Source organism: Sminthopsis crassicaudata, chromosome 1 (genome assembly GCF_048593235.1).
Source record: "Sminthopsis crassicaudata isolate SCR6 chromosome 1, ASM4859323v1, whole genome shotgun sequence".
In the NCBI taxonomy this organism is placed as follows: Eukaryota; Metazoa; Chordata; class Mammalia; order Dasyuromorphia; family Dasyuridae; genus Sminthopsis; species Sminthopsis crassicaudata.
Genome location: NC_133617.1, coordinates 626,172,702 through 626,194,633, shown reverse-complemented (window position 1 = coordinate 626,194,633; position 21,932 = coordinate 626,172,702). Strand labels below are relative to the sequence as shown.

At 34.0% G+C, this 21,932-nt stretch overlaps 1 protein-coding gene across 6 annotated transcripts in view; it reads right to left on the bottom strand.

The window, feature by feature from the left end:
* The window catches only part of PRLR (prolactin receptor), a 380,151-nt gene that overhangs the window by 11,326 nt on the left and 346,893 nt on the right, over positions 1 to 21,932 (bottom strand). For all 6 annotated transcript variants that reach the window (XM_074282692.1, XM_074282695.1, XM_074282693.1 and 3 more), the window contains 2 exons: positions 12,155 to 12,287; positions 8,629 to 8,798 (listed from right to left, as the gene is read on the bottom strand). In XM_074282692.1, coding sequence (XP_074138793.1) covers positions 8,629 to 8,798; positions 12,155 to 12,287 — 303 coding nt within the window. The remainder of the gene's footprint in view (positions 1 to 8,628; positions 8,799 to 12,154; positions 12,288 to 21,932) is intronic.

The following is a 21,932-nucleotide window of genomic DNA, read 5'->3' as shown; positions in this document are numbered from 1 at the left end:
ATGGACTGATCACCTGGCAGTGAATTCTGTGACAAACCAGGAAACAAAGAAAAGTACATTATGCTCAATCATGCATAGTCCTCTCTGCTTCAGTAGGAACTAGTAGAGTGGAAAAGGAGGCAGACAGTAGTGAGTATTACATGTTTTTAGATTCTCTATGGACTTTAAGTTAATTATAAATATTGGAAATGTGAGATCGCAATCTAAAGAACAAAGAATTGACTTATTGGAAGAATGGGATCATATTGATGTTGATATTTTTATGACAAACAAAATTGTGAAAGTAAAAGAAGTTGTCATTACAGGAAAGCATGTCTCATATGCTTTCTTTGGTGATGCAAATAAAGGCACTTGTAAAATTAGTCAGTTCAATTGTTAATTGAGGAAATAAGAACTATCCTTTCATGGAACATTTGATCATCTCATCTTTCTGTGCTAATGATGAATAAGCAAAAATAGCTAGAATTTATATTTATATAGCTTTTAAAATGTATAAAAAGGCTATATAAATATAAAATTATCTAGGTATATTTTATACATCTTATTAATTTCCATTTATATAGCATTTTAAGGTGTATAGAGAGCCATATCAATTATTTATAACATACATTTTTCAATTTGTTGACAGTGCATGAATATTACTTAGTATCATAAGATCATGGATGTAGAGCCAGAAGGGACCTCACAGGTCAGCTAGTCTAACACCTTGATTTTATAGATGATGAAATAGGACAAACAATATTAAGTCTAAAAGATTCTCTGACATACTATTAATGCATAAATATTTTTTGTTTAGAACAAGATGGAAATCAAGTATACTGCTGGGAAATATTTTAGATTCATGAGAGCAGAGATCACATCTTAATTAAATTTGTTTATCTTCCAGTGATCTAATCACAATATTTTTTTAACTGAAGAGGTGCTTAATATTTGTTGAGTTAATAAATCGAACAATAGTCCACTAAAAATTTGAATAGGATGTTCGAACAATGCATTTTTTTCATACATTCTTTAATAGTCTGAGAGTTATTAACAAATATTAATTTTAAAAAGTTATGTGGCATATGGAAATACTAAACTAGTTCTATTTGTCTCTTGAATAGTAGCAAGTTGAATAGAAAGTAAATTAGCTTAAAATCATTATCATTGAATTCTTAATAATCTTTCACATACTCAAAGAAACTATTACTAATAGTAGAGGGTCTATACTTCATGTTCCCTTGAACTACTTTTAAACTCTCATCAGAAAATTATTGGTTCCTTAACTTACCATATGCTAACAAGAAAGACAACATCGACAATATTGATATATTTTGGGATAGTGCTACAAAATTTTAAACTCATTTTAGATACATTATCTCATTCATTCCTCACTATAATTCTGTGAGATTGGTACTGCAGGTATTATCTCTGTTTTAGAGATGAAAAAACAGATGAGATTATGTTAAATGACTTGTAGTAATAATAGTCAGGCCTTACTGACTCTTAATTTTGCACCCCTTTTAAGAAAAAAGGGCTTTTATTCATTCTACCTTTGCCTACCTTCTTTTACCTTCATCCAATCTGTATATATCTTCCCTGCTGAGCGATCTATTTTTATGTACACAAGGATAAAAAAGAAATATGACCTAGGCATATAAGATTGCATTTGGACTCTGAATGATATCTGGAGGACAGGTGGTAGGGTGCATAGTGTTTTTGTGTCATGAAATATTACATGGAAGGCAAGTAATAACATTTAAAATAGTATCACAATTCAGAAGCTTTTTGCCACTCTGGTTACTATCCATGCACCTCCCATACCTCTAAAAGGATACTGCCTCCAGTGCCTAATGAGTTAATCCAAATTGGCTAGTGGTAACCAATCAATTTTAAGGACAACACTGGGTCTTGGTGACCATTGTGAAACATTTGCTATTATGATTTTGGAAATTTGTCTCATTATTTGTCATTGTATCAAGTAGATCTCTTGTAATGGGCATGATGACACAACATAGTCACTGAGGTTCAGATGACATTTGGAGTACTACCAATTTCTGAAGTGCCTCCTGAATCATTATTGGAAAATGAAATTATGTATAGTACAGTTTTACTGTTAAGTATATTTGATTTACTTGTACTTATGGTTATACCTCAAGGATTCAAGGTTTCATCAGTGGAAGAATTTCTTTCACTGACACAGCACTTCCATATCATTAGTACATGCTTTTGTTAGTTGTCATAGCCAAATCATTCACTTTCCAGTGGCCAATGAGCCATCATTCTCTAGTGGCCAATCAACCATTAATCTTTGCCATCAGCTTCTAATAATAATCAACTACTTGTGTAAGCTTCACCAGGCTCATTTTTTTTTTAAAAAAGAAGTTGTCCATTGTCAATTTAGAATTATAAAATAGTATGGTAAATATTTGGAAATTTGTCATCCATTGATAGTACACATGTGGCATTGGGTGGTTCTTTCCTATTACAAGACTGTTTAGTTAACTAAAATGTTGGATAACCATGTTGAATAAAAAGAAGAACATTAAAGTCTTGAAACCCATATTGAAATGCACTAAGTGGAATAATAGAATAGTTTCTGAAGAATTTTTTTCTTCACTTGAAGCTGACTCAAGGAACAATGGAGGGGCACATGGCAGGTTTAACAATAGGCTATATTAGTGACCAGGAATTTCACAGTAGAAACTGTAAAAAGGAGAGAGATGCATGACCAGGAAAGATGGATACTAGTCATGGGGTAAGACTAAGGAATAGTCAATAGACAGCTATGCATCAACTGGTATCCGTGCAAATGCTGAGAGAATTAGAGGAAGGGCCCTGGTTAGATCCTCCCGACTTCAGGGCTGGTGCTCTATCCACTGCGCCATGTCACTGCCCCAATCTCCAGTTATTCAGATCTATATCTTGCCCACATGGTTTTGGAGGGGGAAATGAGGCAAATGGTCTTGCACAGCCTTCCCTCACTTAAATCCAATTCACTTGCATTTCATGACATCATCTCTCTGATATCATAGTCCTCTTCAAGACCAATGAACAAACAACAATAGAACTGAACTGAAAAAATAAAAAAAAAAAACCCAAGAATAATAACAAAAGGACTTTTTAAGACAAGGGTTAAATAGCACCCATTACTATTAAAATACTAGAGAGAATAGGAATAAATGGAATTTACCTTAAAATGATATAATATTTATCTAAAACCATCAGTAAGCCTTATTTGTAAAGGGGATAAGTTAGAAGCCTTCTTAGTGCCATCAGGAATAAAGTAAGGATGTCCATTACTACCTCTATAATTTAATATTATACTAGAAATGTTAACTATAGCTGATAAGAGGAAGAAAATAAATTTAATGAAATAGAATAGGTAATAAAGAAACAAAACTATCACTTACTGTAGATATGATGCTATATTTAGAAAATCCTGGAGAATCAACTAAAAAAACTACTTGAAATTATTAACAACTTTAGCAGAGTTGCAAAATACAAAATAAGCCCACATAAACCATCACCATTTCTCTATATTACCAACAAAGTTCAATATCAAAAAATGGAGAAATTCCATTTAAAATAATTGTGTACTATATAACTGTACACAATTTAAAATAGTTGGGTCTATCTGCCAAGACAAACTCCCAAGAACCATGAGAAAATGATTATAAAATGTTTTCCTCACAAATAAAGTCAGATCTAAACAACTGAAAAAATATTAATTGCTCCTGGGGAGGCTGAATCAATATAACAAAAATGACAATCCTACCTAAAGTAATCAATTTATTCAATGCCATACCAATCAAATTCTCAAAAAATTATTTTATAGAGCTAGAAAAAATAATAAAATTTATCTCAATGAACAAAATTTCAAATATAATAAGGGAATCAATGAAAAAAATGAGAAAAAGGTGGTCTAGTTGTACAAGATCTTAAACTGTATTATAAAGGGGAAATTATCAAAACAATCTGGTCCTGGCTAAAAAATAGAATGGTGGATCAGTGGAGTAGATTGAGTACAATTTATATTACAGTAAACAACCCTAGTAATTTAGTATACGATGAATCTAAAGATGCAAGTCTTTAGAACAATAACTCAGGGTGTGACAAAAACTGCTGGGAAAACTGGAAAACATTATGGCAAAAATTAGGTATAGACCAACATCTCACACTGTATATCCAGATAAGGTCAAAATGGGTACATGATTTACACATAAAGGGTGATATGATGAACATATTAAGAGAGCATGGAATAGTTTATCTGTCAGACTTATAGATGAGGAAAGAATTTAGGACCAAGGAAGTCATAGAGAGCATTACAAAATGCAAAATAGATAATTTTGTTTACATAAAATTAAAAAAGGTTTTGCACAAACAAAATTAATGGAATTAAAATTATAAGGAAAGCAGAAAACTGAGAACCTCTGTTAAAAGTCTAATTTCTCCAAAAAAATAAATCATTCCCCAACTGACAAATGGTCAAAGGATATGAACAAGCAGGTTTCAGACAAAGAAATCAAAACTATCTATGGTCATATAAAAGTTACTCTAAATCACTATTAATCAAAGAAATTCAAATTAAAATAACTCTGAGGCACCATCTTATCAGTAAGGCTAATGTTAAAGAAAAAGAAAATATTGGATGTTGGAGGGAATGTGGAAAATTAGGACAACAGTGCATTGTTGGTGGAGTTATGAATTGATCCAACTCTTCTGGAGAGCAGTTTGGAACTATCCCCAAGGAGCTATAAGAGGGTATAAAACTGTTCATATCCTTTGATTCAGAAATACCACTGTTAGGTCTATATCCCAAAAGTCATCCAAAATAAGGAGAAAGGATCCATTTGAACAAAAATATTTATAGCAGTTCTTTTTATGGTGATTAGGAATTGGAAACCAAAGGGATGTCCATCAAATGGGAAATGACTAAATAAGCTGTGGTATATGATTGTAATGGAATATTATTGTGATATATGAAATTTCTAAACAGAATGATTTCAGAAAAACCTGGAAAGAATTACATGAGACAAAGAGAAACAGGAGAACATTGTACACAGTAACAGCAATATCATTTGATAAAGAATTGTGAATGACTTATGTACTCTTAGCAATACAATGATCCAAGAAAATCCCAAAGAACTAATGATGAAGAATATTATTTGCCTTTAGGGAAAACAAACTGATATTGATTGAATACAGATTGAAACATGCTATTTTTCACTTTCTTTCATTTTTTCTTTTATTCAAATTTTCTTATAAAAATTAGTAATATGGAAATGTTTTTCATAACTATACATGTATAACTTATATCTGATCGCTTACCATTTTAGAAAGAGAGGAGGGGAGGGAAAAGGAGGTATAGAATTAGAATTCAAAACTTTAAATTTAAAAAATGTTAAAAATTTAAAAAAGGAAAAGAGCTGAGTGGGAAAGGGGAATTATTTCAAAGAAAGAAAATAACTTTTAAACTAAGCCATGCCAAAGGAGAGAGATGATTCAAAGATTATTTATAAGAGAAAAATTACAAGTAGATTTAAAAGTTTGCTTTATATTTGCTATGAGTACTTAGCATTCCTTGCCAAGACTGTATTAGGCAAAGTCTACCTCATTTGAAAGAGACTCTGAACACAATGTCATATCTAGTTTTCTTATTTTTATGAATGGGGACACAGATCATTCAAAATTACACAATGGACTTCCTACTGCTTATTTTCTTAGCAGATTTATGTCAATATATTATTAATATATTGTGTGAAAACTCTCTCTACTGATGCAGATTAAGTCTTTCTCATAATTCCAAGATGAAGTAATTTGCATATGATCACACCTAGAAACTGTCAAGAGGAGAAATCTGAACTGAAATCCTTCTGATTTCAAGACCAGTACTCTATTTAACATGCTACATGATTTTTATTTCCTTATTTTTTTTCTCCCTCCCTCTCTCCTTCTGTCCCTCTTCCCTTCCTCCCTTTTCCTTTTCTCCCTCCCTCCCTCCCTTCCTTTTTTCCTTTCCTTCTTCCCTTCCTTCCTTTCTTTCCTCCATTCTGTCTTCCTTTCTTCCCCTCCCAACCCAGATAACCTTGTGCTTATTTTGTATATATCTATAAGCTCCTTGAGATTTGGGACTCTTCATTTCACTTTTGTCTTTTTTTTTTTTTTTTTAGCACTTAGCATGGTGCCTGGCACATAGGGATAGTGATAGGTCCTATATCTATGATTTCACCTGTATAAATAATTCTGAGATGACAAAAACTCCCTTTACTAGTATAGGTTGACACCTTCTCTATAATTTATAGTTTTAGGGAATTTTCTAGTTTTGAGTTAGGCATGGAGGCAGCATGTGGCCCAAACCAGATTAAAAATAATTAACAAAATTAATGAACAAATTAATTAAGATAATTGCTTTAAACAAAATATATAAACATATTATAAAACATGGAAAACATCATATTTGAAAACTAAGGATGCTGCTAGCAGAGATCTTTATGCAAGAATTAGTGGACTTATTTTCTACTTGAGTTTGACACAACTGATCTAGAATATTGGAATATTAAGCTACTTGCCCAGGGTTACCCAACCAACAAGTATCAGAGGAAAACCTTGAACCCAGTGAGCTCTTCCTGTTCTCCAAGGCCAGATAACTATCTTTTACATCATGTTGCTTCTTAATAAATGTTTATTGTTTGGTTAATATGAAGCATAGCCTGATGTAACATGGAAAAGTGATTGTTTGAATTATCACAATAATTCAGACACTGAGTTGATTGTCTTTATGAGAACACATCCAACCACAAGCAAGTATTGTAGCCAGTCCTGCTGTAGATAATTGGAAACAATGCAGAAACTATTTAAATTCTTGGTTTACCCTCTTAATTGATAACCTGTGGGTGGCATGCTATTGTAGGGAATAATTTAACTACTCATTTTTTCTGGTAGTATCTCCAGAATTTTGTCATAAATGTGATCCCCTATATGATGCTTTGTGAATCAGAAAACTGCTGAATTCAATCACAAAAATGTTTTTGAAAGCACTCCATTTTTTGATATACAGAATGGAACTTCAGTCATGTGGCCAGGTATTCCATTTGTTAGAAGTGGTCTATAGCACTGAAGCATTATATAAATCCAGGATGATGGCACCTCTATCTTGAGATCTACTCCTCTTTGGAAGCAAGGTTGCAGGGGAACTATTCATGGTCATAGAAGGAATGTTGGCTTTTGGCAGGACCTTTTGGTACATTGGTCCCTCTCACATTAATATCTCATGCCATAGGTTCAATCTGGTAGTAGTAATAGGACAGTGGATGGATTCTCTTACCTGGTCTTCCTTAGAAACCCATTAAAATGGCACCACTATTTGTCTATTCAACCTCCTCTTGACATTACTAGTTAGGCCACTTGACTGGTAAGTTATTACAACCTTGACTTTCTTTTTTTTATTATAGCTTTTTATTTAAAAGATATATGCATAGGTAATTTTTCATCATTGAAAATTGCAAAACCTTTTGTTCCAATTTTTCCCCTCCTTCCCCCCACCCCCTCCCCCAGATGGCAGGTTGACCAATACATGTTAAATATGTTAAAGTATAAGTTAAATACAATATATGTATACATGTCCAAACAATTGTTTTGCTGTACAAAAAGAATCAGACTTTGAAATAGTGTACAATTAGCCTGTGAAGGAAATCAAAAATGCAGGCGGACAAAATTAGAGGCATTGGGAATTCCATGAAATTAACCTTGACTTTCTTTGACATTTTAAACCCAGTTGCACCTTTCTTTCTGCACCAAGTTCCTCTATCTCTATACTACAGAATGATGTGCCACTAATTATAGTCCTTAATTATAGTGAGTAGCTCTTAGGGGAATTTCCTACAGTATCTTCATTCCCAGTTGAAGATATTATTGGTTTGGAAACTACACAGACCCATATCCTCTTCCTATTGGAGGGAATCATAATGATGTTAACTAATCCAATACCCAGGTTGCCTTTGCATCAGTAACTCCCAGAATTATCTATCTTCTACTTCCCTTGCCAGCCAAGGGCCAGGAATGGTTTTAAACTATACTAGACCTACTACAAAAGGCCAATCTTTCATAGTCAATACATGATCAGATATGCTCTATTAACTGACAGACATTCCTTTTTTTTTTTTTTTAAACTAAATTCTTAGCAATATTACTCCTTGCTACCCCAGAACTTAGAAGAATCTTGCTAATTTTGTCTCCACAGTCTCTCCTTGGGAAAGTATCTTTATGAAAACTGTTATGAAAACAGGAACAGTTTCCCCTGATCCCTCCTAAGTTTCCTTCCTAATTACTGGCAGACTCTGCTTCATTAGCTGGAAAATCCTGCATTCCCAGTTAATTAATTTTTTCCTCTCTCTGTCTTTATGTCTCTCTCCGTCTTTGTCTCTGTCTATCTCTCACCAGAGTGCACAGCAAACAAAATAGTATAATTATCTTCAGATGACAAATATTATATATATATATATATATATATATATATATATATATATATATATATATATATATATATATATATACACTGATCTTGCTATTTGGGGATATTTATAGAAGCTAACAAAATCAAATTAGAATTTGTTAGCTGACAATTTGAAAAACATTTTCCCCTCTTACCTATGTAAGTCACATCCACATAACGTGGATCTGACATACTCTTTCCCATCTGGTTAGTAGCATTGACCCAGATGATGTAGACCATCCATATAGAAGTGTGCTTCTTATTAAAATAACAGGAATTAGGACCTCCAGTTTTGTAGTCAGGACATTCATGGGTGAGTGACTCTCTGAAAGGAATAACCAAAAAAAGTTAAGAAAATAATCCTGGAATTGTGTTTCCAATTTTTTTCATTAAAAAAGTATAACTGGCTTTGGGGAATCAAGTGTCCTAAAGGAAAGGCTAGAGTAAAAGCTGTGCTTTTTGGACTGGGGAGGAGGAATGAAAAATGAAAATAGTTCTGGAAGGGTGGGAGTAGAATGGAATGGAAATGATAAAGTTGACAAAAGCAGAAATAAATGTAATGAGAGAAATAAAGGAAAACTGACAACAGATATTGATGTAAATAGATAAGAAACTCAATGATAAATCTAGATTTAAGAAAGATTATGGAGAAGGAAGCAAAGGAATGAGTATAAAAGCAGGGTAAGAATTGTGTCAGGAATGATAAAGACCAGAATGTGTAGAAACTGATGATAAATATTGGAAGAGAACAAAAACTGGTTGTATTTTTTTTTCTTTTTTTTTTTAGGCTGGGGTTAAGTGACTTGCCCAGGGTCACACAACTAGGAAGTGTTAAATGTCTAAGACCAGATTTGAACTCAGGTCCTCCTAACTTCAGGGCTGGTGCTCTATCTACTGCGCCATCTAGCTGCCCCACTGGTTGTATTTTTAAAAATTCATGTTGAGGGCAAAAGAAGGATCAAAAAAAGGGAAAGCATTTCTTCTTGGGGTGGATGGAATGACAATAAGTGAAAACAGTGAGAAGTTGAATTACTAGACTCATTTTCTCTTTTTTCTTCTAAGGTGGATAATGGTTAGATTGTAAAAGAGAACAAAAATTATTAATAAGCAATAGAAACATAAGAAAAAGATGGTCAGGCAGCATCTAGCCATCCTCCTTGAGTTCAAATTGCTCCCACTCCCCAGACAAAACATTTCTTAAATATCAAAAGAATTGGGATGTGTGACTGTTGAGCAATTACTGGTGATCTCTGAAAAATCCTGGGAACACAGGATTGGAGCAGGGCAGATATTGCTTCAGTTATTTAAAAATAGTGAGAAGGCATATTCTATAATCAATAGAATATGCCTTCTTACTATTTTTAATTACTATATATATATATATATATATATATATATATATATATATATATATATAAAACTATAAACAATAGGTAAATTTTATTTCTATTCCTGGCACTTAGGCAATAAGTACCAAAGGCAGTATAGCTTCATAATAATATCAGTAGAAATATTAATAATAATATTAAATAATGTTTTAAGGTTTGCAAAAATGTTATCTCATTTTATCTTGCTCCAGAAAGAATAGGTCGTACCAGACTAACTTTATTTTCTTTTCTGACAAGATAATTAGACTGGCAGATTAGGGGATACTGTAGACATTGGATACTTAAGAATTCAGAAAGGCATTTGATACAGTTTCTTACTCAAGGTTATGTAGAGAGATATATATTAGATGATAGTACAGATAGTAGAATTTCATACTAGCTGAATGACTGACTAAAAGCATATTCATTAATGAGTTGATATTAACTTGGAGAGAGGTCGTTAGTTTAGTGCCCAAGAGATTAGTACTTCACTATGAACTGATTAACTTTTTTCTCCAATGATTTGGAATAAGGTCTAGAAGACATAAAGAGTATGGATTAACACATAGAAATCAAGTTTGCAGATGACACAAAATCTGAAGAGAGTTACTATTTGGATCCAAAAAGGGATTAATGAGATGACTAAAATAAAATGAAATTTAATAGGTATAAATGTAAAGTCTTACATTTGCATTAAAAAAGTATAAAAGTATAAAACTGGACAGGCTTTGTTAGACAATGGTTTGTTGAAAACGATCTGGGGATTTTAGTGGCCTGCAAGCTTAGGACAGGACAATTGCATGAAATGGTGATGGGAAAAACTAATGTCATTTAAGATTGCACTAAGGGAGGGAAAGTGTTTAGAGCAAAGGAAGAATTAGTCTCTCTTCATTCTCCATTAAACCACATTTGTGGCTTTATGTTAAGTATTAATCACTGTATTTCAGGAAAGATAAAAGCAAGCTAAAGAATCCAGAGGAAAGTAAGAAATCAGGATGGCAAAAAGCTTTGAACATGTGTTATAGATATGTAATAGGGTTTCCTAGATTTTAAAATAATAAAATCTCAAACTTTTTTTCTCCAACCTTTTCTTTACATCAGTATATTAAGATTGAATCAATCATCATGTTGAAGTGACCTCAGAGCCTTGTTCATAAATTCAAATTTCTCATTTGGCTGTTTATACTTTAAACTTAGGTATCTAAATAAAAAATATATCATGTAGGTGACAGATTTTTTTATTTTACTTTATTTTTTTTGCTGAGGCAATTGGGTTTAAGTGACTTGCTCAGGGTTACAGTCAGAAGTGTTAAGTGTCTGAGGCCAGATTTGAACCCAAGTCCTCTTGACTTCAGGGCTGGTGCTCTATCCACTACACCACCTACCTACCCCTATTTTACTTTTATTTTTTATCTTTTAGCTAAACATATGTTTCTCTACCAAAGTCTTTCCATTATATCAATTTCCTATTTACCTGCAGAATAGTCCCTTATATTCTTTACAAAGTATTTTCTTTCAGAAAACAAAGATTCTACTAGGTAGATAGGTGAGTGAGCTGGAGAGAGAAATGGTAGATAGCCCTTGAATTCCACTGGCTCTTCTATCAGGTCAGGAGAGCTAGGGGAAAGTTCTATGTATGGCAAATGAGTTCATTTCCTGTAGAGTGAAAACATGGACAAAGATTCCACAGGATAAGATGATGTATGGATAGGCTGAAATGAGAATTTTTTTTCTGTTCTATTTATTTTTTAAATTAAATTTTTATTTCAATTAACAGTATTTATTTTCTACCCAGAGATTACAAATTCATTGAAGTATTAAATTACCTTCTTCATAGCCCATTTTCTGACCCTGAATATAAAATCACTTTGAAAATCCAAACTCCCTTTATTATCATATTACCATTATTGCATACTGATATATTATCATTACCATGATTACATAGATAATGCAACTGAGTTCTATATACCCTAGCAATGTGAAACTAATGATTTTAGGAAAGGAGAAAATTCTGTAGTGATAAAAGGCACAAAGCACCCCAAAGAAGTCCATAGAAGTATAGCAATGACATTTTCTGAGCAAATCATACTTGAAGAACCATTACTAATAACAGTCTTTACTAACATATAATTATAATATTAATTACTAAATGCATCTAAATCTCAAGAACTTGGGCAGAAAAATATGGATATAAAACATCTGTCAATCCAGGAAATAGGAAAGTTGACTCTGGTAATCCCACCAACTACCAGATTATATTTGAATCGAGGATGATTAAGTATAACTAGAATAAATGAGAAGAAAACATTTTTACCCTTCTTTTCTGTAAAACAAAGTATAGTTGGTAGGAATTCCTCCATCTGCTCCTGGTTTCCACCAGCAAGTGAATGTTTCCTTTTCAGGAGAACGACACTTTTCGATCTTAGGTTTTCCAGGGGCTGATTGTCCTAGAGAAAGTCCAATTGGGATCATTATTATATCCTATGAAACTTTTCATACCAATTATACCCTCAGCAGATCTAGATGGGCTATAGGAGACAATGGAAAGAACACTCACTGCATTCAGAGTCAAGAGATCTGAGTTTGGCTTTATTTTTTGCTAGTAATGTAACCATGAGCTTAACCTCTTAGAGCGGGATATCCCAAAGGATCTTGCCTTAGAAAATTTCATGGTATCTATAAACTATAGCTGTACCTTCCACATTGTAGGAATTAGGGCCACACATTTCTCCAATTTGGAAAATTCAAGTAAAAAATTTTGGCCCTCTTCTTACCAGAGAAGTTTGATTTTTTTCCTTTTTCTTTTATGAAGTATTTATAGTACCTTATTATAAAATTTGGGTTAAGTGTTTTGTCATTGGCTATGCATAGGTCAGTCTTAAGAAAAAATTGCTTTTCTTCTGGCTTTTGTGTGTCATCTGTGACTTTTGCAAGACTCCTAAAAAATTCCCATTTAATTTCATATGATCCTCAATATAAAGAAACCATAATGAGGAACAGTCACAATGTGGAAGGGATAGATAACTATATATAACAATTTTAAAAATATTCTGATATAATATGGTTTTTCAATATAATTCAATATAATACATGAATACAATTCAACATAATATATAAAATTATGTTTTCTGAAACAGCATTCTAAAAAAACACCCTCATTTTATTCTGAGAAGGGGCTTAGAGACTTGAGCAAAGTCCTTTGCCTCAAAACTTTAGTTTACTCACCTGTAAAAGGGTGGTAATAATATTCATCAACCTCATAGGGTGGTTGTGAAAGTGATACTTTAAATCTTAAAGTAAATCAAGTTGACAAGCCTTTATTAAGCACTTAATTGTGGTTCAGATATGCTAGGCAGCTAGGGACACATTAAAAAAAAGAAAAGAGGTAAACCTTGTTATCTTTAAGGAGCTCACAATCTAATGTGTGTCACATAAATATGGGTGATGTGCATTCTACCCAGACTCTACCAAATAGAGACAGTTCCATAAGTACTATTGCCTAAGTGCTATAGATAGAAGGGAATATAGAGCTAATGGAGGGACTGTGGGGGCTGGAACTAATATTCAAGGACTCATCTCTAATCTTGCCAATTTCAGGGCAGACTGACTTTAAGGCATCTAGACAGAAATTCCAAGGGTGGAATTTAAACCAAAGTATGGCACTTCTCAAACTGGAGAGATAATGATGGCCTACAGAGACTCTCTAAAGTTCAGGGAATAAATATAAAACACTGAAAAATGAATAAATGGTGATAAAAATGAAGATATGCTCATAAGGAGTTAGGTTATTGAAAAGCAGCATTGGTGGGGGTGGGACCTTTATACGATCAAGAATGATAGTTACTACCATTTACAATGTGCTTGTGGATGATCTACTTCATATGTTTGGATCTCAATATCCTCTTCTATAAATGAAGACTCTCTAAGTCCTTGTAGCTCTAATATTCTTTGGTTAGATGGAATACATAAACCTTAAAATCCCCACAGCACAAGTGTGATTAATAAATACCTTGCAGGTGCTTGGTTAATTAATTCTAACTTTTCTTTCCCCAACATTAATTTGCCTAGTCACTCCACTCCTTCTCCAGTTTACTGGCCTCCTTCCAAGTAGTTCTGATTTCCTACTTCTTCACCACTGACTTCCCCCTCTTAAGCACCTCTTTGGTATTTTCTTCCTTCTCTTGACTTTTTACTTTTCATTTTTCTCATACTAATTTGTTCTATTTGTTATCTTTCCCATTTGGCTTTTCTTCCTTATTACTCTCCTCAGTTTCTTGTTCCCTTTTCTTTTTTCTATCCAACTTTTCCTGTACCTCTCTTTTTGGAGTCCCTTGTTTTACTAATGATGTGTACTTCTCTCTCTTCCATCCCCATCTGATTGAATATACATTTAAGTAAAGAAACATAGTGGCCTTGGACCTCTGACATTCTTGAAGCACAAAATGCCTGAACTTTGCTCTGCTAAAATCATCATCACTGAGATCACAAATCCACTGAAGTATTGAATTATCTTCCTTGTGATTCCTATTCTCTCCCTGAATGTAACAAGTATTTAAAAATCCAATATCTCTTATTTGTCATAGATGATGCAGTTGAACAATATGGAGCTAATAATTTTGGTAAATGAGAAAATTCTGTAATGATAAATGGCATTCAAAGACATTCCATGAAGTTAAAGAAGTTAAAAAAATGAATTCTTCCTTGTTGAAGTATGGAAACCCTTTTAGATAGTGGAGATCCTTGGGATTTTATGATTCTTGATGTACTTGGTCAAATTCCAGGAGTTGATGTTTTTGCAGATTGACCTCATCCTCTCTTCATGAGATTTCTGAGCTAAATTGAGGCAGAGTAGGCCATGGATGGTAATTTGTTGGTTGGGCCACTTCAGTTCAATAACACATAGTAAACTAACTTCACAGAATTTACCTTTTATTAGAAAATGTCCCATCTGAAGCGTGGATCAGGAAATCAGGATGATAATACATTCTTGGCTCTTATCATAGTATTCCAAGCTCTCCCCTTTTTGTTGTCTCTCATACTCACCATATTTGTACTTGGGATCAGAAATTGTAACTGGGGTTTTATACTTGAGGAATTTACAATCTAAAATGTACCACATTAAGTGTATGTCTCACAAATTACTATATTGTTTCAAGTACCTCCATTGGGGAGGTAGTGTGGTATAAGAGAATGTGTCAGTTTTTTTCCATACATATTCCTAGTGTGTATACTAGGTGGTGTACTGGATAGAATATTGAATTTGGAATCAGAAGTCTTGAGTTTGAATTCTCTTTCAGATACTGTTTACTAGATCTTATGGACTTGATCATGTAAAAGGGTGGCAATAATATTCATCAATCTCACAGGGTGGTTGTGAAAGTGGTACTTTAAATCTTAAGGTAAATCAAGTTGACAAGACTAGATAAATTGCCTAACCTCTCAGCCTCAGTTATCAGTTATTATTTCCATCTGTAAAATGAGGATAATATTAGCACTTACTTCATGGGATTGTTAGGATTCCAAAAAGATAATGTATGTAAGGAACTTTGCAAATGTTTTAAATCATTAACATTTAAAATACAATATAAATATTAATTCAGAACTTCTCCAGTAGTATATAAGCAACTTGTAGGTAGGGGCTTTGTCTTTTGTCTTTGCATCTTCATTGCCTAATACAATGGACTTTGAACATAGGAAGCATTTAATTAATACTAATGAATGAGTGCATGAAAGGATATTTAAAAATTCTTAATTTGCAATCAGAAATTTAGGTTTTGAATGCTAGATCTTCCCATTATTAGCATGGGATTGTGAGGAAGCCACATCACATCTCTAAGCTTCAGTTTCCCCATCTTCAAAATATATAGCATTACCCAGGTCAGAATTACTGGGGGAAAAAGTGATTTTGAAGCTATCTGCTAGAGATAGATGAGGTGGTACCATCATCATGGTTACCATTATCATGGTGAGATACATTTTTAAAAAAGATCTGGTAGCTTTAGTAGGTTATATGTTTACAAGGAATCAAGAGTGTTATATAGCAGTCAAAAGATGCTAATTTGGTTTTAGGCTTGTATTACAGAAGTATAATGCCTTTGAAGAAGGAGAATATAGTAGATAAAATAAAGCATTTGTTATGTACTGGACACTGTGCTAAGTATGGTACAAATATAAGGAAACAAGCCAGTCTCTAACTCAAGAAATTTACATGGTAATGGGAAAAGATAAAATTTAAGATAAAGGTAGGGGTAAAGAAGGGTGAATGGAGAAAAAAGGCTGGTAAAGAGGTGGAGAAGTCTAGAGAGCAAGTAGAACTGGTTCCTCATTACTTAGGTTCTTTGAATGAAAATTATCAGCCACATAATGGATGTATTACACAATGAATTCTTTTTCAAGTATTAGTTGGATTGAGTAAATTTGAGTTCCTCCTAGTCTGAGGAGGAGTCCGAGTCTATAAATACAGTCCCTGTTGGACCACATCTAAAGTATTGTGTTCAATTTAAGATGAGAGGTAAAAGAGCAGTGGTAAACTATAATGTAGCCCAAGATGGGTAGATAGAACAGTGATCATGCCACATGAATTTTGATTTAAAGAACTGGGGATATTAGACCTGGAGAAAAGAAGTCTTACAGAGGATATATAGCAGCAGCAATTATTTGAAGGATTGTGATAGAGAGATGAGGATTGTTTAACTTGTTTTAGAGGGAAGAACAAGGAACAATGGGTACAGATTGTAAAGATATAAATTTAGGTTTGATATCAGAAAAAAAAAAATCCAAACTTAACAAAACTTGTCCCAAAGTGGATTGGCTACCTCTGAAGGGGGTTGGATTGTCCATTAAGGAAAATTTTCAAGCAAATAAGCAGCCACTCACTGGGTATGTTGAAGATAGGATTCTTTTCATATATGGGTTGAATGAAACAGTTATCAAATACTTTCCAAATTTGAGACTGTGATTCTGTGAATAGTGGCTATATCTCTTATTTTTTTTCCCTGAGGCTGGGGTTAAGTAACTTGCCCAGGGTCACACAGCTAGGAAGGGTTAAGTGTCTGAAATCAAATTTGAACTCGGGTCCTCCTGAATTCAGGGCTGGTGCTCTATCCACTTTGCCACCTAGCTGCCCCAAATTATATCTCTTATAAAGGAAAAAAAATCATATAAGCCAGACCCTGAAAAATAACCATTTAAAATTAACATGTATATAAATCACTGACCTTTTAGGAGAAATTTTTTTTTCTAAAAGTAAATAAGCTCCTGTCATACAAAATATAAGACATCAAATGAAGTTAAAGGGGATGTAAGAAAGTAGGACAATTTAAAATGTTAAATGAATATATATCAGCCTGGCTTAGGTACTATATCCCAGCTATCAGGAAGCTTGGAGCTGGAGGAACTCTTTATCTCCAGAGTTCTGAGCTTCAGCACCCTAAACCAGTGGTTGTCTATGCTAAGTTTGGCATTAATATGATGAGCCTCCTGGGAGAAGGGAAGCCAGCAGGTTGCACTATGGGAGCTAAATAGATAAGGTGAGAAACAGAATTATAGCTCCTTGCAGATCAATGGGATCAAGACCATAAGTAGCTCCTTCACTTCCAACTTGAGTGAGGTAGGGAGATTGTCTTTTTAAAGAAAATGAAAATGCAACATAGGATCATTAATTTGGAACAGAAATGAACATTCAGGGGTCACCTAGGCAAGACTCATTTTATAGGTCAGCAATCTGAGGTCTAAAGTAGTTAGATGTTTTGCTCACGGTGGTACAGAGGACAGAACCAATATTTGAACCCTAGTCCCCTGACTCTTAACCCAGGACTCTAGGATGTTGAACTTCTCTGATCTGAGGAAGAAACTAAACAGATGGGTTTCTTCTTCTTCTTCTTCTTCTTCTTCTTCTTCTTCTTCTTCTTCTTCTTCTTCTTCTTCTTCTTCTTCTTCTTCTTCTTCTTCTTCTTCTTCTTCTTCTTCTTCTTCTTCTTCTTCTTCTTCTTCTTCTTCTTCTTCTTCTTCTTCTTCTTCTTCTTCTTCTTCTTCTTCTTCTTCTTCTTCTTCTTCTTCTTCTTCTTCTTCTTCTTTCTTCTTCTTCTTCTTCTCCTGCTCCTTCTTCTTCTCCTCCTCCTCCTCCTCCTTCTTCTTCTTCTTCTTCTTCTTCTTCTTCTTCTTCTTCTTCTTCTTCTTCTTCTTCTTCTTCTTCTTCTTCTTCTTCTTCTTCTTCTTCTTCTTCTTCTTCTTCTTCTTCTTCTTCTTTTCTTATCTTCTTCTTCTTCTTCTTCTCTTATATTCCTCTTCTTCTTCTCTTATCTTCCTCTTCTTCTTCTTTTCTTATCTTCTTCTTCTTCTTCTTCTTCTTCTTCTTCTTCTTCTTCTTCTTCTTCTTCTTCTTCTTCTTCTTCTTCTTCTTCTTCTTCTTCTTCTTCTTCTTCTTCTTCTTCTTTCTTCTTTTTTTTCTCTCTCTCTCCTATTTCAGCCCCATTTGCAGTTGGAAAATTCTGGAACCTCAGTACTTAGTGGATTCTACTGATCCTGCCTCCCTCTTTCACTATCTACTTTCCACATCTGTGTCAATAAGATCCATAGAACTTCATCTACAATGGCAAGCACAGCTTTGAGGTCATGTATCCTCAACTGAAAAACACAATGCAATCTCTATGGAACAAAAAGGACTTGGCAGAGGGGAGTATAGAGGGGATGAGGTCCCCTTCCACTGCATACTATTGAACATCTCCTCTAGTCTTAGAGATATGAATGAGGTAAACAAATGCTTTTGTAGTGAGAGACTCTATCCCTAAGAGATTTGGATATCGGGGATTTTTAGAGGGTACATAAAAGGATATGCTTGTATTCCCTTGTATCTCTAGCAACAGGAACATCCAGAACAAGCTTTTTCCAAGATGAGCTTGAGGGAAGGAAGGGGAAGGAGGGGGCTTTCTTCCATAGTGCTGCTTTTAACCAGGACTATCTTAAATTCTTGAAATGACTCCAAGGGCAAGTTATTTAAAAGCCTTGGGGAAGAGGGTAGGGGAGGCAATTTTTATAAAATCAAGGGACCAAAGGCTTTATATCAGGGGTTCTCAAACTACAGCCCGAGGGCCAGATGCGGCTGCTGAGGACGTTTATTGGGCTCACAGGGTTATGGCAAATGGACTGAGGGGCGGGACTTTTTGTTTTTGTTTGAGGGGTGTGAGCTTTTGTTTTTACTATAGTCCGGCTCTCCAACAGTCTGAGGGACAGTAAACTGGCTCCTTATTTTAAAAGTTTGAGGACCACTGCTTTATATCTTTTTATTCAATCAGTGAAAAGGATTCACACTTAGTAAAGAGATAACAGGGCATTAATACCTATTCTTCAAGAATGAGTTGGGGTTTAAAAAAACATCCAATACTCTCTCCCTCTCCTATTAAAAAAATTGATAATTTTTTTTTGAGGAAGACAATAATAACTGAGGTGAGAGTGAGGATAAGAGTAATGGTGGATATATCAGATTTTGGGAAACATGTCATATAAATGATGGTGCATAAGATAAACCTTGTAGAAATCTGGTGATTATAAAAGGTATTAAGATGTAGTAAAGCTACACTGTAATATAAGGACAGCAAGGTGGCCAATTTGGTTGGACTCTATAGTTAAAAAGAGAAGTAAAATATTTTAAAGCTGGAAAAGTAGGCTGTGAAGAACTTAAAAAGTCAGAAGCATTTATATTTAATCCCAAATTTCAAAAAGTTAAAGATTATTTCATTCTTTGTACTTGTATATCCAGTGCTTAGCACACAGAGGGACTTAATAAATTGATGGCTGGATCATAGGAGGCAATAGAAAGCCACTGGATTTTATTGAATAGGGGAAGAAAAAGGTCAGGTTTGTGTTTAAAGGAACTTTGTAATTTTGACCACTGGATGGAGAATGAATTGGAATGGAGAAGACTAGAGGCAATAGCATTAGTCGAAGAGAGACATAATAAGAACTCAAATTAAAATAGTTAGGGTATTGTAACTGTGTGATTGGAGTGAAGGAGAGATAGGTCTAAGAAAGCAGACACAATAAAGTTTGGATATATTGGGTTGAGGAAGGATTATTATTATTATAACACTTGGCAGTTCCTTATCTTTACTACTATGTTATTTATATATATATATATTTGTCTCTTATTAGGCTACAAATTCCTCAAGAGTACTGACTCTGGTTAATAGTTCAGTCTATTAACTCTGAAGGTCCTGCAGAGTCTAAAATCATGTGACTCTGATTCTGAGATGGATGGACTGGGTAAACAGACAATTGTCAGAATTCTTAATGGACACTTTCTACTATTCAGAATGGGGATGGGGAACAATACCTAACCCCATCAGCAGCTCACCTTCAGACAGAACAGTAAGTCTTAAAATAATAGAGTCCAATGGACTATACGAAAGTTTGAGGTGACAGTTTTTTGTTGCTATAAGGATACACTTTTCTCTTATAAAAGTATGATCTTATTCTTTGAAGAGGAAGTCTTAGATACCACCAATCCTCTATGCAACTGAGGAGAAAATAAGGGTTTTGGCAAGAAGTATGACTGAATCTGACCATTTTTTGATTAGACTGAAAGTATTGGAGGTGGCTGAAGAGACAGGGTACAAATCAATTATGCAGAGGTCTTCCGGGGAGGCTCTCACCTTTCTATTTCCATAACTTTGCATTTTTGCTCTTGACCCCTTCCTTGTCAGGTGGAATAATAGGTGCCAGCATATCTTCTGTGATGGGCATAGGAGAAACCAGACATAGAACCCAAACATAGAATTCTTTTCTCTGTCTTTCTCATTCATCAGAAAACTACCTGACTGTGTCAAGGCACACTCACTGGATCTAAAGAAGTTGATTCATTTCCTTCTTATACCTGAGTATCTAGTATCTTTAAGGTTACTTTTAAGAATTATATTCTTTATCTAGAAAAGAAAAGTTGATGGATTTGCATGTTTAATCTGTGTTAGAAATGGATGCATTTGCATGCTTAATCTGTGTTAGAAATGTCCCTGGAAAATCCATGTGTCTGCTAGTCCTCATGAAAGCTCTCTCCCTAACTCTTGAACAATACTTTTTAGCTGGCTAAGTGTCTTATTGTCCATTGCTTAAAATATCCTGAAGAGAATGCTTGCCTTTAAAAGATTTGATAGAGATATGTAGCTAGTTTTTATAACAAAGTATCTTTAGTTCTGCCTCTGATCCTCATCTGGCATAATCTTGAAGTCTTTTTCCAAACTGGTTAACATCCTTTGGATACATTCCAGTTCATCATTACTATCCTCCCTAAAATGTGTCAGAATTTAACACAATACTCTAGATGCAACCTCTGTTCAAAGTCTTGCCATCCTGTTGAATCTGCTGAATCTTGTTCCCTGCTACCATATTCTTCAAGATTCCAAGATTCCTTTCATACTATGATGATGCCGCAAAGTAGGTAAAAAACAGATACTTAATACATTTTTGTGAATTGAATTAAGTAAGAAAATAATCATGGGTAATGCTTAGGTTTTATATTAGTCGGATTTGGAGAAGAATAAAGTATGGCTTCTATTTCTACTTATACAGTTATACAATTACTATTATTATTATATTAACAAAAATATAAAACTACTAATACATTAATATTTTTGACTCAAACCTACAAATTGTCATTATACCCATGGAATAGTGAGGAAGAAGATAGATACAAGTGACATGGCAAGGTTCTATCAACAGGATTGTATTTATGCATGAGAAGTGAAGGAAGGGGAATGGAAAGGCAAGAATCAAAGATAACCTCAAGATTTCTGATATGGGAGGCTAGGTGAATGGTGATGCTACAGAAACATTTAGTTAGGTCAGAAAGAGAAGTAAGTTTGAGGAAAAATGATAAGCTTAGTTTAGGATGCATTAAAATTGAGGTGCTGTTGGTATAGATATATAAAGATGTCAGAAAAATACGTCTAGAATTCAAGAGAGGTCAGGATTACAGATATAAATGTTAGAGTCATGTTGTTAAAACCAAGTAAATGAGTACACACAAAAGAAGATGAGAAAAAAAGGCAAAAGGCTCAAGGATGTAGCACTGAGGAATAAGACTCTGAAGAAAAAGGAAC